At 38.8% G+C, this 14,213-nt stretch overlaps 1 protein-coding gene across 1 annotated transcript in view; it reads right to left on the bottom strand.

Moving 5' to 3' along the window:
* ARHGEF38 (Rho guanine nucleotide exchange factor 38) overlaps positions 1-12,866 on the bottom strand; it is a 44,999-nt gene extending 32,133 nt beyond the window's left edge. The window contains exons 1-2 of the mRNA XM_007433112.4: positions 12,533-12,866; positions 2,626-2,816 (exon numbers count right to left, since the gene is read on the bottom strand). Of these exons, the coding sequence (XP_007433174.2) occupies positions 2,626-2,816; positions 12,533-12,833 (492 nt within the window). The 5' untranslated portion in view covers positions 12,834-12,866. The remainder of the gene's footprint in view (positions 1-2,625; positions 2,817-12,532) is intronic.
* Between the last annotated feature and the right edge of the window lie 1,347 nt (positions 12,867-14,213).

A 14,213-nucleotide genomic window follows, 5' to 3' on the forward strand; every position in this document is an offset into this window, starting at 1 on the left:
AAACTCACAATTTATAAACCAGCCTTCCCGAATCTGAAACTCTCCAGTTGGGCTGGACTTCAGTTTGCATAATCCCCAGAAAGCATACTCACATTATGGGACCTGAAGGCTGACACATCCATAGGGTGTCAGATTAGAGAAGGCTGCAGTAAAATGAATTACATCAATAAACTTTGCATAATTCTTAGGCATTAACATGAGTTCCTTTGGGATTTTTCCCCTTTAAAAACTTTATTTAGTTGCTGTTTCCTTATATGATGAAAGGACAATGAGTCAGTCTGTGAAAATCAGAATATGCAGTAAGAATGTGTGAAACTAGGAACAATGTTAGTTTTGGCAGCTAGATGGAACTTACAAACAGGCCTGTCCATGAGTATTCATCAGAAACAAAACTGCATTTAGCCAGCTGCTTATAGAAGCAGTCCCAAAGAATCAAATTACAAGTTAGAGTAATAGCAATATACTGTAACAATTGGCAGGAAGAGTCATCTTTGATCAGAGGGGACTGTACCGCCTTTGGTCATTTAGGTATAGCTAAGCATTCTCAATTTATTTTTTTCTTCTTTTTTTTTTTAGAGTATTTTTTTTTAAATCTTAAAGTTTGCAAAAATAACTGTAAGGTACTTTAAGCACAAAAGCAGTTTATTCAATTATTAACAAATCATGGGGTGGGGGGGGTTGGCTGGTTAAGAGTTCAATTGTAGGCCAGTTAATAAGTCCATGTAAAATATCTCTGGGGATGCAAAGTCTCAGATCACAGCTGCCTCTCTGGTCAGTGGGAACAATCCTAGGGAGGTCATGCAACCTTGCCAGTACTCTCCTGATGCCAACGTTCATGGGGTACCAGGCTCTTCATGAATCATGGAATTGGGGGTTCTGTATTCCCAGACTTTAGACTTTTGATCCAGGTACTTTGATTGTGTGCTGCCAGTACCATTAGGTAAAGCATCAGCCAGTGGGGAAAAGGGTTGGTCATCGCTATCATCTGTCCTGGTTACTCACTGTCAGATTTAGACTGCACTGGAGCTCTGATACAAGAGAACAATTGTGGAGGAGGTCATTGACAAGTTGCTATTTGTCTATCATGCCTGTTGGGTACCAGTAGAGCATGCTGCTTTCTGCAGGGTGTGCTGTGGTTCCCAGCAGAATTTTATTTTATTATTTTTAAAGGGAGGCGGTTGCCTGTGCTGCTTGAAAAAGAAAACTCAGAATGTGCTGTTTGAGTGGTAGCCAGACGATTCTGAAGTGCTGGCTGAACAACAGACCAGCAGCATGAAATCTGCATGAAAAGATATAATTGTAGTAAGCACTTCCATTAGCTTCACTGCCTCAAATGTCCCCTGGGACTTGTTCTGTTCCCTGCAGTAACAGTTCATACAGCCACAGTGGCTGTCTCTGAGCAGTGTGGGTGCAGTTTGTCACAACATCCACAAAACAGTTAGATATTACCAGTGCTAAAAGGGGCCCTGGTGTTTATGGCCTGGCACCAGGCTGGTGGGTAAAAGGGAAAAACAAAAAAACATGTCCTTGGGCTTTTTAAGCTAACCTGGGTATATATGGAATCACAGTAAGCTATACTCAGAAGAGGTCTGGCAGCAGCTTTTCAGGCTAACAACATTTTATTAAAAGGCACACACTTTTGTGAACTGCGACTCACTTGATTGATGCATGCAGCCCAACTACAGTATAGTTTAGTGCAATATGTGACCCTGGTTATAAAGTTTCTATCCTGTTTCTAAAAGTAGGCTAAAAGGTTGTTTCATCTGCTTTTGTTTACCTACTTGTCACTTCTAAATTAGTCAACATGATGTAGTACTTGAGATATTATAGATTTAGTCCCAGGAATCTCAGATTCAAATCCATCTTCAAGTACAAAAACTCACTGGATGACTCTGGACCACTAAACCAGCTTTCTCAATCTTGGCAACTTTAAGATGGGTGCACTTCAACTCAATGACTGGCTGGGGAATTCTGGGAGTTGAAGTCCACCCATCTTAAAGTTGCCAAGGTTGAGAAGCACTGCACTAAACTATCTCTCAGCCCAATCTATCCCAAAGGGTTGTTGCAATGGGAAAAACTGGAGGAAGGAAAGCTATGTATGCTGTCTTTTATTCTGGATAAGAAGTGGATATATATTCAACAATTAAAATAAGAAGAATGGAATGGAATGGAATGGAATGGAATGGAATGGAATGGAATGATTAAATGGCCTGGCTCTGCACAGCAAATTACTATTTATACAAAATATTGCTAGCTATCTTGAGTTCAGCATGATGTGCAAATACAGCCTCTAGGTCTCTTTGGCTTTTTTGGCATGACACACCACTGATTAACTGAATGATGGTCTCCTCAATTCAGTTTCCTGGGTACACACAATTGACTGAACCATAAACTTACCACTAAGTTCACACATCACACTAAGTAAAGTATAATTACCTAGTTCATGCATCCTGTGAACACAACTAGTTTCTTTTCTTTTTCCATTATCTTTAAAGAAAGAAGGAAAGAAGGAAAGAAGGAAAGAAGGAAAGAAGGAAAGAAGGAAAGAAGGAAAGAAGGAAAGAAGGAAAGAAGGCAGGCAGGCAGGCAGGCAGGCAAGCAAGCAAGAAGCCAGAACTTTCTTACCTGCCTTTTTCTCAAGGGCTCAACCACCATTCTGATGCAGAGTTCCAGATCACTAAGATAATCTCTTTCTGTCTGAAGTATTTCTGCAATTATCTTTTGCCTTCTGGCCATCATTCGCTTAATCAGTTGTTCTTCCGTTTCCAGGGGTAAACCAACTGGTCCTGCAGATCCAGCATGTGGTGCCATCTTTTCTGTAAAAACAAACAAACAAACTTTTGTTTTAAAAACAAGCCAACAGCTTGTTTGGGGATAAATGGCCCATGCAATGGAGCAGTTGCACATGGGAACTGCACATCCAGAATCCAGAAGTTTGCAGTGGAAATTCTATCAATGCGCATGGATATGACATAGTGGCTTATTTCATGCCAAACTTGGATTTAACACAGCAGTATGCAAACATTTATACATTTATACATAGCACTAAGCCATAATGTGGTTTTCTTGAATAGGATCACTAGGTGATCCTGAGACTTGCAGACCATGAATTATCTCACAGCATGTTGTGACATCCTAATCACTTGTGCATTATTCCATAAACCATGTAAATATTTAATAGGAACCTTTATATGGACAACACAGATGTTTCTGAATTTAAAGATAAGTGCAGGTAGTCCTCATTTAGCAACTGCCTTGTTTAGCGACTGTTTGCAGTTATAACAATGATGAAAAAGTAACTTTACGACCAATCCTCACATTTACAACCTTCACAGGTCTGTAAAGCAAAGAAAAGCTGAAGTCAAATCATAAGCACAGTTGCGGTTTCACTTAGTGACTGCTTTGCTTAATGACCGAGTTGCCAGTCCCAGTTGTGGTCGCTAAATTAGGTCTACCTGTAGGAATTACATGGCTATATGTCTCATGAAAAGTAATGTAATGTAATCTAATGGTTATTTCCCTTTCTTTTTCTCTCCTGAGCTTCTTCTGAACCTATGTTATACTGAACTTTCTGCTCTAATAATTTGAAACAACTCTCAGGATCTTCAACTATTATTTTTTATATGCTTACAGGTGGTCCTCGACTTACAACCACAATTGGGACCGGAACTTCTGTCACTAAGTGATGTGGTCATTAAGTGAGTTGCACCTGATTTCATAACCTTTTTTGTCAGTCATTAAGCGAATCATGCAGTCATTGAATCCGGCTTCCCCCATTGACTGCTTGTTGGAAGCCCCCTGGAAAGGTTGCAAATGGCAATCACATGATCCTGGGATGCTACAACCATCGTAAATATATGCCAGTTGCCAAGCCCCTGAATTTTGATCACGTGACCGTGGGGATGGTGCAACGGTCGAAAGTGCAAAGACTGGGCATAAGTCACTTTTTTCACTGCTATCGTAACTTCGAACGGTCATTAAACAAATGGTCATAAGTCGAGGACTACCTGCACTTGGACTTAACACCTTAGTCCTCACTAAGTGAAATGAATCCCCAGGTACTTGTATTAATATCCTCAATACCTCTTCCTTTCCCTTTCCTCCTTTCATCCCATTTGTTGTTTCCCCTCCAATCTGAATTTATGTTTTAAGTTTTCTGAACAGAAAAATATTTTGTTTGTTACTTTATAAAGCACGAGTAGTGTAAATGAGAAGCATCCATTGTCAAAGAGAGGCCCCCATTTTATATTGCACAAATTAAACATTTGAAAGTAAGTCAGCAGGGGTGTCAACAGGATATGCTCAAAAAAATCAAGATTGCAACCATGAAGGTGCAATTGAAGCTCTGCCTGTTTTCTGTGTTAGGACATCCCTTTAACTCAGTTTCCATTTGTTCCAGTATGCTGGCAATGCTGTAATACAGAAGAGTGCTGGTTGGCTGTTATCTAAGCTACCTGAAAACAATTATCCGAGTGATGCATACGTGAATTTATTACATTTTAAGCTGATCAACAGCTTCAGTTTTCCAGTAAGAAGACAAACATATATAAAAATGCAATGTAAAACAAATCAATGTAATAAAACCACAGCAAGCAGCATTTATACAATTAAAAGCAACAACACCATTCCTAAAATGCCTAAAAACTAAAGAGATATTTATCTGAGTTACCATAGCCCTGGTAATTAAATCTCAGGTCACTTCCATAAAAGATTTTGGTACTAGTGCTGTACCTCTGTGATCCAGTGCCATTGTCACTGTTGGACCGTTGAGTCAATTTACTTCCCAATCAGCTGGAGTGCAGCAGAAATGGAAGGTTTTTCTCTCTGAGATGTTGGAGGTCTGCTCTGTGGAGCTGGTGGCAGTTTTTCCATTGGCAGGAACTTCTGCTTCTCCTGACCTTTCTCCTCTCTGTTCAACATCTTGGGAAAGTTTGGGCTGGTGGTTTACACTGAGTAACCATTGTTGACTGGCATGCACTCATTGTTGAGTCCCATCCACTCACCTGTAGCAAGTGCAGTGACATCTTACAAATCAGTCAATGAAGAAAAACTGAAGGTGGGCCCATGACTGGATTCTGACCATCAGTGGTGACCTTGAAGGAATGCTATGGGACTTAAATTTGCTACCCTGAGAACAAATGGCAGTGAGCCTCAAGCATTTCTTAGAGTTGGGGACTGAAAATTTTGGCACAGTGAAAGTAAGTTGGACTCATATTATATGGTTAACTTTTGGGGTGTGATAAGGGAAATATTCTTATTATCTGATCCACTTTCTGAGGATGAAACATTTTAGGTGTGCCTTAGAAGCAATTTGACAAATGTAGATGCTAGATAATATATCACGTATACACACAAATCTATAAAAGAGAAACATCTTCTGTGATACATATAGGATTTCACACACTACCTGTATGGATATAGATACTGTTACGTAGTGAGTAGAAGGCATGATTTCTACATTCAGACAAAATTGCGGATACCAGGAGAAATGCTGAAAGTGTTAAAACATGAAATTTGGAGGAATGTCACTGAGTACATATTCCAAACCCAAGGCAGGAAACCACCTCTCCTTCCTCTCTGTTTTCAGCAGAGCAGAAATGGAAGAAAGGAAGATTAGCTTTGGCCCTCTTCTGTTATGAAATACAACAGGAGCTAAGCTTGCTTGTCCTTGGAGGTGTCAGGTTACCTGCCTGTCAGGCTCTCCCTGGAGGAATGACATTGCAAATAAGAAGCCTCGGGAAACATAAATAAAGCTTTGTATCAGGAATCAGGCTCAGTTTTAATGGTAAAATCATTCTGGGTAAATCCCTACATTTATCTTAACAGGTTCAAAGGAAGAGGAGTATACCTGAGCAAGAGGAGGGGCAGAGAAGGGCTTGTGAAGTTTGTCTGAGGGATGACAAGGGCCCAGATAGGCGGTGGGGGAAGGTCTATAATGAGGAGAAATACTAAGGGTGTGGATTTTCTACTCTTTTAATAAGAGGAATTAGAAAATTGCAGAGGAATCTTCTTCCAGTCCAATAAAATAATCCCCAAACCCCTTTTAAAGTAAGCAAAGATACTTTATTTTTTAAAAAGCACCAGGCTGCTTTGATAACTTAATGTTTGAAAATATGTGTGGAAAGATAGATAGATAGATAGATAGATAGATAGATAGATAGATAGATAGATAGATAGATAGATTCATTTTTTTCAAAAATTTTTTGAAGGAACATAGCACCTGACAAGAAAATCAGTGTTCATGGTTTATGCTTGCTAGTTAACATTCATGATTTGGTGCCTTGAACCATATAGAGTTCATGTCACTGATAACATGATCAGTTAAATTCCACATTAATTTCCCCTAGACTGTAACCTCAGGGAACTGTCAGTCCACTGGTCGTTCTAGCCAGTAATGTAGTGATTGGGATTATACATCATAATACATTACAGTATTATTTATTGAATAAGCCACAAATGAATGAAGTCATAAATAATCCTAGCTATCACCTATGATTTACCAACCTGCCCTGATTTGGTTCACCCAACTTGCTAATCCAAAACCAAACTAACTACGTTAGTTTCATGTGATAGGTGAACCCAATTGATTACCGACAGCAATCCAGGGTTTTGCACAGAAGTTTTCCCAACCTTAAATATCTATTTATTTATACAATTTTCAAACTGCCTCAGTTATAAAAAGGCTCTAGGCCAGTATTTCTCAATCTTAGCAACTTTGTTCTAAGCATAATGACAGTGCTAAAAACAACATTAATGAAGGAAGCAAACCATATCATGAGTTAACACAATGGGTGAAACACCTTACAGAGAGAGACACAATCAGTAATGATGGCTAATGCAAATACGTAGGTAATCCTTGAAGAAAAGCTTGAAACAAATCAAGAAACCTGGCTAGTCTTAACCTGATTAATATAACTGCTGATTCAACGAATTAAGGCCAAAGTAGGTAATGATTTGCATGTGTGAGAATTTGAGGGGAAATGCAACTTCTGATTTCTCAACCTTCGCATTTCGAAGATATAAAGAGTTCAGCTGTAATTCTGGCTGAGCAGTTATCACATGGTTCCCTGTTATCTGACTCCATTCTGAGGAAAATGGAATATCTGCCATCTGAGAAAGTTTTCCTCCATATCAGGTTTCCAATGTATTTCAAGCTAAGAAATATTACAGTCACTATAACCTTGCACATACTGCTAAGAACTTGACATTGCTTGACTACTGTTGCATCTATCAACCGGTACCTATTTAAGTAATCCAAAACTCCAGTTAGAAGATTTTGTTTTTTGTTTAATCGTGTATTGTAAGTAGGTATGAAAAGGCATGAATGTAACTTTTACAGGAAATATCTGATTTCCATTCCTTGACTTCTTTTAATCACCGAATGAATGTTTTCCAGAATATTGAAAAAGCCCAATGAAAAGAAAAAGTAATGATCAAAGATGAAATAATACCCTTATTGTGAATGTTTCTGATGGGCTCAGGTGGGTAATCTCTCTCCTATCTGGGTTCTGAATTCTAAAGTCACTACACAAATGAATCCCTGAGTTAATTCTGTAATATTATTCCTTTCAAAAGCCACAGTGTGGTTCCTGTAGCATCTCGAGAGGATAGTTCTCCAAAGCATAGCAGACAAAAAAATATTCATTTTCTAATTCTTCTAAGTAAAATATAAAAGAACAGCTTCAAATTTGTCATAATAGGAAAAAAAGTTGTGAATCATTAACTGAAAATATACCTGGATATCCACAGTCTTTTCCCATACTGTATTTACTAACAATAACCATTTACAACCTTCAAAGAACTATAAAATGGTTGGTTAAAGACCATCTAGTCTAAAAGCATTCAAATACTATTAATGGAACAGCTGTAAATCACGTATTCATTTCTTAACAGTATCCTAACATAGTCGTGAAAAGACAGAGATATTTTTTGACACTGGCTCCTTGATTCATCTATTCTATTTTAGAAGGCATTTAATATATTGCAGACAAGAATAGTCCCACCCCCAATACAGGGCCATGTTCACAGTCTTGCAGGGGTGTCTTCGGAGTATGTTCAAAAAAATCAAGAATGGCAGCTGTGATGGTACAACCAAAGCTCCATCTTCACATAAAAATCAGGCAGAACTTTGACTGCACTGTTGCCATCTTGACTTTTTTTTACTACATTCTGTGAACACCTCTGCCGTTTGGGGGCCCATAGTTATCATTAAAGACTTAGATATCTTCTGAAGCATCCTGCACTTTCCAGCTAAGACTGACGTAACAAATGTGGTTTTTCCTAGCCAATCCTGTCCATATATTAATAACTCCATTTGGATTGCAATGGGCAGCCTGTGAAGATGACTCAGAAACTTCAAATAATACAAAATGCAGCTGCTAGAATGCAGATTAAGACAGAGGTACACAACCAACAGCTGCCTAAAGTTTCCAGTGCTTTTCCAAAAGTTGCTACTGACTTGTAATCTTCATTCACCTGCTTGTTACAATTATATCCAAGTTTCCTTTAGGACCACAAGACAGCATGCTCAGGGATCCTCATACATTTTATCCCCACCACAGCATCCTCATGAGGTAATTTTGGCTAAAAGAGAGTAACTGGCTGAAATAATCCAGTGAGTTTTTGGGGCTGAAGGTACATTTCAGCCTGGGTTTCCTTATCATATACTAACACCTTAACTACTATATCACACTGGCTACATGATGAAAGAAGACTATTATTAAATACATAAGAATGATTAATTATCTGTATTTAATCAATGAAATCACATAAATACCCAGAGTCCATTGGAGTTGGGCGGCTAATAAATTTAAATAAATAAATAATATTAATCCTTTATCTGACCCCACTCAACAGGCTTAAAAGGCATGAAGGTCAGTTCATTTGCATGCATTTATTATGCATTTATGAGTTAAAAAGTAAGGTAAATTGCCTGAATTGCAGTGCACTATAGAGAATATATAATTAAAATGATAAATGTATCAGTTCCCACTGTTGCACCAGGTTTAGATTGATGACATAGTGCAATTTCTATTAATAGATGCTACATTGTTTCAAAATCAAACTTAATACTCACTTTTTTTTAATCTTATCATCTCATTTCATATAATAATTATTAGGAATTGTACTACATCTATTTCAGGGTTTCTCAACCTCAGCAACATTAAGATGTGTGGATTTCAACTCCCAGAATTCCCCAGCCAGCATGCTGGCTGGGGAACTCTGGGAGTTGAAGTCCACACATCTTAAACGTGATAAGATTGAGAAACCCTAATCTATTGGATCAATAGGATATTTGAGGATCAGTCCTGATGGGGAGGCCTTAGTTATACAATATAAGTTCTTGATACCTTATGAAAAAAAAACCTCAAGTGGAGTTTTTAGGCTTTTGAAAATATTAACCAATTTAATTAACTATGATTACCTAAAGCTCCAAGGCTATGACATATGAATAGAGCTTTTAACATGAGAAAGGAAGATATAAAGGTCAACAGATGATATTTATTTAAGCACTGTTTTTCCACTTTGGTAATTATGTCCAAATTATGAACTTGATTCATCCAGACCAAAAAAAGCCCCAGCCATTCCAATGGCTTATATTCCTATAGGGTTGGTGCATTAAGCAATAAAGAAAAACATATATCGTAAACACAATTTACAGGAAATTTAGACATAATGAGTGGCAGCTAATAGAAAGGTCACCATCCGTCCATGTAGCTAGAGATAACAAAAAAGTCCTGCCCTATGCAAACATTAGCTTGGAGAGGAAAACTGTTCAAGTAATCCATTATTTACTGTAGTAACTCTAATAGATTCAGTTCCTGTTTAAATTGTTTATCCACTTACACCACACTAACCTTTCAACATCATGCGTGTTTTCTGAGATGCTTCCAGTTTTCAAACTGATTGAAAAGAGGTTACAGAAATTCTAATGAAAGACAGCCACATGTGAGTAAACATTCCCAAATTTGAAAAAGAAAGGATATTCCACAGATAACAACGCCACTCATCAGAAATATTGAATACTTATTTTGGGCCGGGGAATGTATGTGAAGAAATTAAACATAATTTGTGGTCTCACACAAATGCCAGAATTACAGCATGTTGTTACAGAAATGAGATCCTAGGAATATACTAATCATATTGTTCATTCATATATTTCCACTAATGTGAACTTAAGCAGAATTCAGGGTGTAGCTGGTAGCAGTATTCCACAAGCTAGTCTGGGGTCGCAGTTAAGGTGTCAGACTGACTTTGGGAGACACAGGTCGCTCTCTCTGAACCCAGTGTTGTTGCAGTGGGAGAAAATGGAAGGATGGGATATAAATCTAGCAAATAAATAATAAATTATAAATTATGTATACTCCTGAAATGCCTGGCTCTAAGAACCATGGGTTATGTTTCATGAAACGGCTGAGACTGCATAATACTGTATGCCAGACTACGATGAAGCTGAGTATGTTGCCAAACCTGATTAGAATGATTAATTTACAGTATATTGTGTTATACAAGCCAGGCAGTTGAGTAAGTCCAATCAACTAGCTTTAACCAGAGATTACTGGGTTGTGGAAACCCAGCCACAAAGAGCTTTCCTACTCTGAAGAAACCCAACAGGAGGGGTGGTGGCATGAGCAGCAAGGAGAAGGGGGGGCAAATCAGGTAATGTGGCCCAATGCAAGTTTCTCATCCAACCCCCCCCCCCCGAATCTGAACAAATTCTGTGACTTTTCTACAGGGACTCAAATTAATAACTAAATAGTGCTAATAAGAATTAAGTTTACATGTTGTCCCATGCCATCTTGACCCTGTCCACACATACTACTAGACCATAATCCATAATCCAGAAACTACAATGGCTGGGGTCACACATTACTCTAAGATAAAAGCAAATAAAACAGACTATGGCTTGTTGCAAATTTCCATATAGTGTTAAACCATAGTTTGTCCTTAGCCTAGTACAGTGTGTGAACTCAGCTATTACTTTGCAAACCAAGGTTTATACCTTATCATTATGTGTGAGTAGGCCATAGTAGCTTGTTCAACAAATTGGCCTTGGGTGGTGTTGAATACATCATCTCCATCTACTCTTCCATCCATCCAGTTCAAGGGCAGAATGGAGGAGGGGTCACCTGTTGTCCTACTTTCCATCTCTATTCTGCTGCCATTATTTACATAAAAGGGCTAAAGCTGGAATAACGAAAGGCCACTTCTTCTGAGACTGTCCATGCTGATTACCCACAATATTGTTTTTCAGTGGCTCAGGAAAGTTCTGTGCCTTTTGATAGACAGATATAGATATAAGGATAATGTAAATGATCTCCCTGTTTTTTCCTGTCATTTCCCCACTAATGGGCTACACTGTAGATCCTATAAAAACAAAGAGGTTCTGTATTTATTGATGAAAGCTGGCAATTGGAAATGGGCAGGGAAAAAAAAATATTTCCCAATACCAGTTTTCTTCTGTAGGAAAAACAGAAGGTAGCCTTAACAAATGAAGCGTTTGGCACAGGGAAGTTCTTCCCATCTAATTGCTCTGCCAACAGCCTTTGCATAGAGGGAAATACAGCCTTTCCTGCGCCCTACAGGAGGGCTCTGCAGATGGAAGGAGGAGTTTCAACACAAGCTATTGTTTGTCACTGAGGTCCACTGCTGCTGGGGCAAAAACGCCTGTGTTAGGTTGCTTTAGGGGAATGCTAAAACCTGTTCAGTATTACAGTGTGGTTTTATCACCTGCATTCCACCAGGAAGCTGAATGGGAATTACACATGCACTAGTTATTTAAGCCGCCTTAGCTGCAATCCAAAATGATTATTATATAGCCTAACTTTCTTACACAGGCTTAGGAAAGATCGTTTTTAAGAGCAGAAGATAACTCTCTTTATATCTGTATATATGTGTGTTTATACAAACACCCACATACTTATTTTAAATTTACTGCAGTTAGACTTAGACTTGCCTTGTTCTGTGAAAGACAAATTGGCATTTTTCTCATTTATAGCTTCAGGGACATAAGAATGGAAAAAACAACGCTGTCACTTCACTTGTTTAAGATCCAAACATGAAAATAATGAAGTGAAACTTTTCTCTTCCCAAGACAAACACCAAGTTACTTCCTATTATTTCATTTCACATGTAGCCTGTCCCATAACATCTGTACTTTTCAGAACACACTTTGTGCACCTGAAAATAGGGTAATTCACACTTGCCTAAAATGTGGCTTTAAAGGATTGTATAATCGTGTACAAAGTTAAAGTGGCCTTTGATTAAAATTATCCCTTCAGTGTAAGCAGATGGACTAGATGCCCATCAAGGTCTTTTCTATCTTAGTGCTCTTTCTGAAACAATAATAGAAAGGTATTAGCTGCCTTAAGTATCCTCTAGGTAGGATATCATCATCATCATCATCATCATCATCATCATCATCATCATCATCTCCACCTATATGAATTAGTCCTGCCATCATTGCTTTGAGATGATTAAACTAAAAATTAAGAAAGGTCGCTTGATCCCTCCTTCTTCCCCCCAATTTTACCTTGTAATTTCTGGTTGTATTCACTTCTGTCAGACTGGCTCCTCCTCAAGGTTCCAGAGCTGCTGCTGTGGTCTCCAGCAATGCTGCTCTCCACTACGGTGTCTGTTTTCCTCCTCTCCAGCATGTACAACCTCTGTCTGAGGAAGGTCAGGTTCTTTTTCCTGACCCCCACATTTTCTTTTCCAGTAGGATCCTTGGTTTCCATTTCCAAGCTAGTGTTTCTTGCTCCACTGGTTGGGAAAATAACAAATAATACAAACAGCTCAGTGGGGAGGTGTGCGTGTGTGTGTGCTTGTTGCATGGGCTTCCTTCATTGAACAGCCGACTGGCTGAAGAGACCTGCATAAGTTCACTTCTTACCTGGCTCACCTGACTGCCACCTCTACAGCCTAACCGGGCTCCACCCCTATGAAGTCATCCTTTAGTACACTGACTGGGGAACCAGACACCTGTTACCTGAGAGATTTGCAGCACAAGGTATAGCATAGCAGCAGGGACCAGATCTCCCTTATTAGCTACTTTTTAGAAGCCTCTGTTCGTGCACTTGCATTTCTCCTTTTTATTTACTTTGTTGTTGTTTTTTTAATTATAGGATGTCTGTCTACTTGTTTTGTTCATGCAAAAAACAAACAGGGCATGCTTTAAAGAAAATCCACCTAAGGCCCTATTTATCTTCCCTTGTAGGTAAAATGGGTGGAGTCTCTGCAGCTATTTCTACTTGAAGGGTCACTGTTATGTAGATCAAGGTAAGAGCCCCTCCATTGTCCTACTTAATGACTTTACTAACAAGAAATAAATTAACTCTTTGAGGATCAAGGCATTTTGCTGCTGGGGTTGAACAATAAATCTTCCCCACCCTAGCACCCCGGATATGTATAATATTCAAAAAGTGAGTCATGTTATTTGCCAGTTGTGAGGCAGCACATCTCACAAGTACCTCTGTCTTGTCAGGAAATCAACATACAAAAAACCCTACAACTTCCCTGTCTGTTTTGTGCCATTTTGTGGCACCATCTAAAAGTCTTTAACTTTTAAGGACCTGGCAGGGTTTAAGGACCTGGCAGCCAGTCTTTCTCCATAGAATGGAGAGAAGCATGCAGGACCATCTCCCATCTGATCCTCACGAAACCCATGTCTTCCCCATGATCTTTGTGGGGAACAAGATTTTGAATCCATGATTTTGATCGAATCCAACACAACATGCCTGACTGTTCTGTAGGTCCATTTGCAAAGTGAATTAATAACATGGTAAGATCAGGAAAAGCAACATGGGCAGATTAAGTCAATGAACTGGCCCCTCCCAGATGATGAGGATGATGACCATTATTATTTCATCTCACCCTCTCCTGTGGGGACCATGCTATAAAAATAAGTAACTTCAGTTCAGGAAAAACAGCCTTTGAAACCCTGATTTAGATCAGATAGTTTGAAGCTTGAGTAAATGAGGGAGCACTTTTCTCATTAACAAGCTGAGGACAACAGACTTCTCCTGTGTTGTTCCCAAACAGTGGAACGTATTTTCTCTGTAGCCATGATTCATCCCTTCTGTTACTGCTTTCACAGAAAGTGTCAAAATTCTTCCAATTACAGTTTTAAAATCCAGGTTTTAAATTAGCAGCGTTGTTTTAGCTGTTTTTTTTTTAACAGTTCCTAATTTCTTACTCCTTACTTACTTCCCAGA

This window comes from Python bivittatus, unplaced genomic scaffold (assembly GCF_059951505.1).
Source record: "Python bivittatus isolate LINGU-HERP-01145 unplaced genomic scaffold, Pbiv_v1 ctg000070_np1212, whole genome shotgun sequence".
NCBI classification, from domain to species: Eukaryota; Metazoa; Chordata; class Lepidosauria; order Squamata; family Pythonidae; genus Python; species Python bivittatus.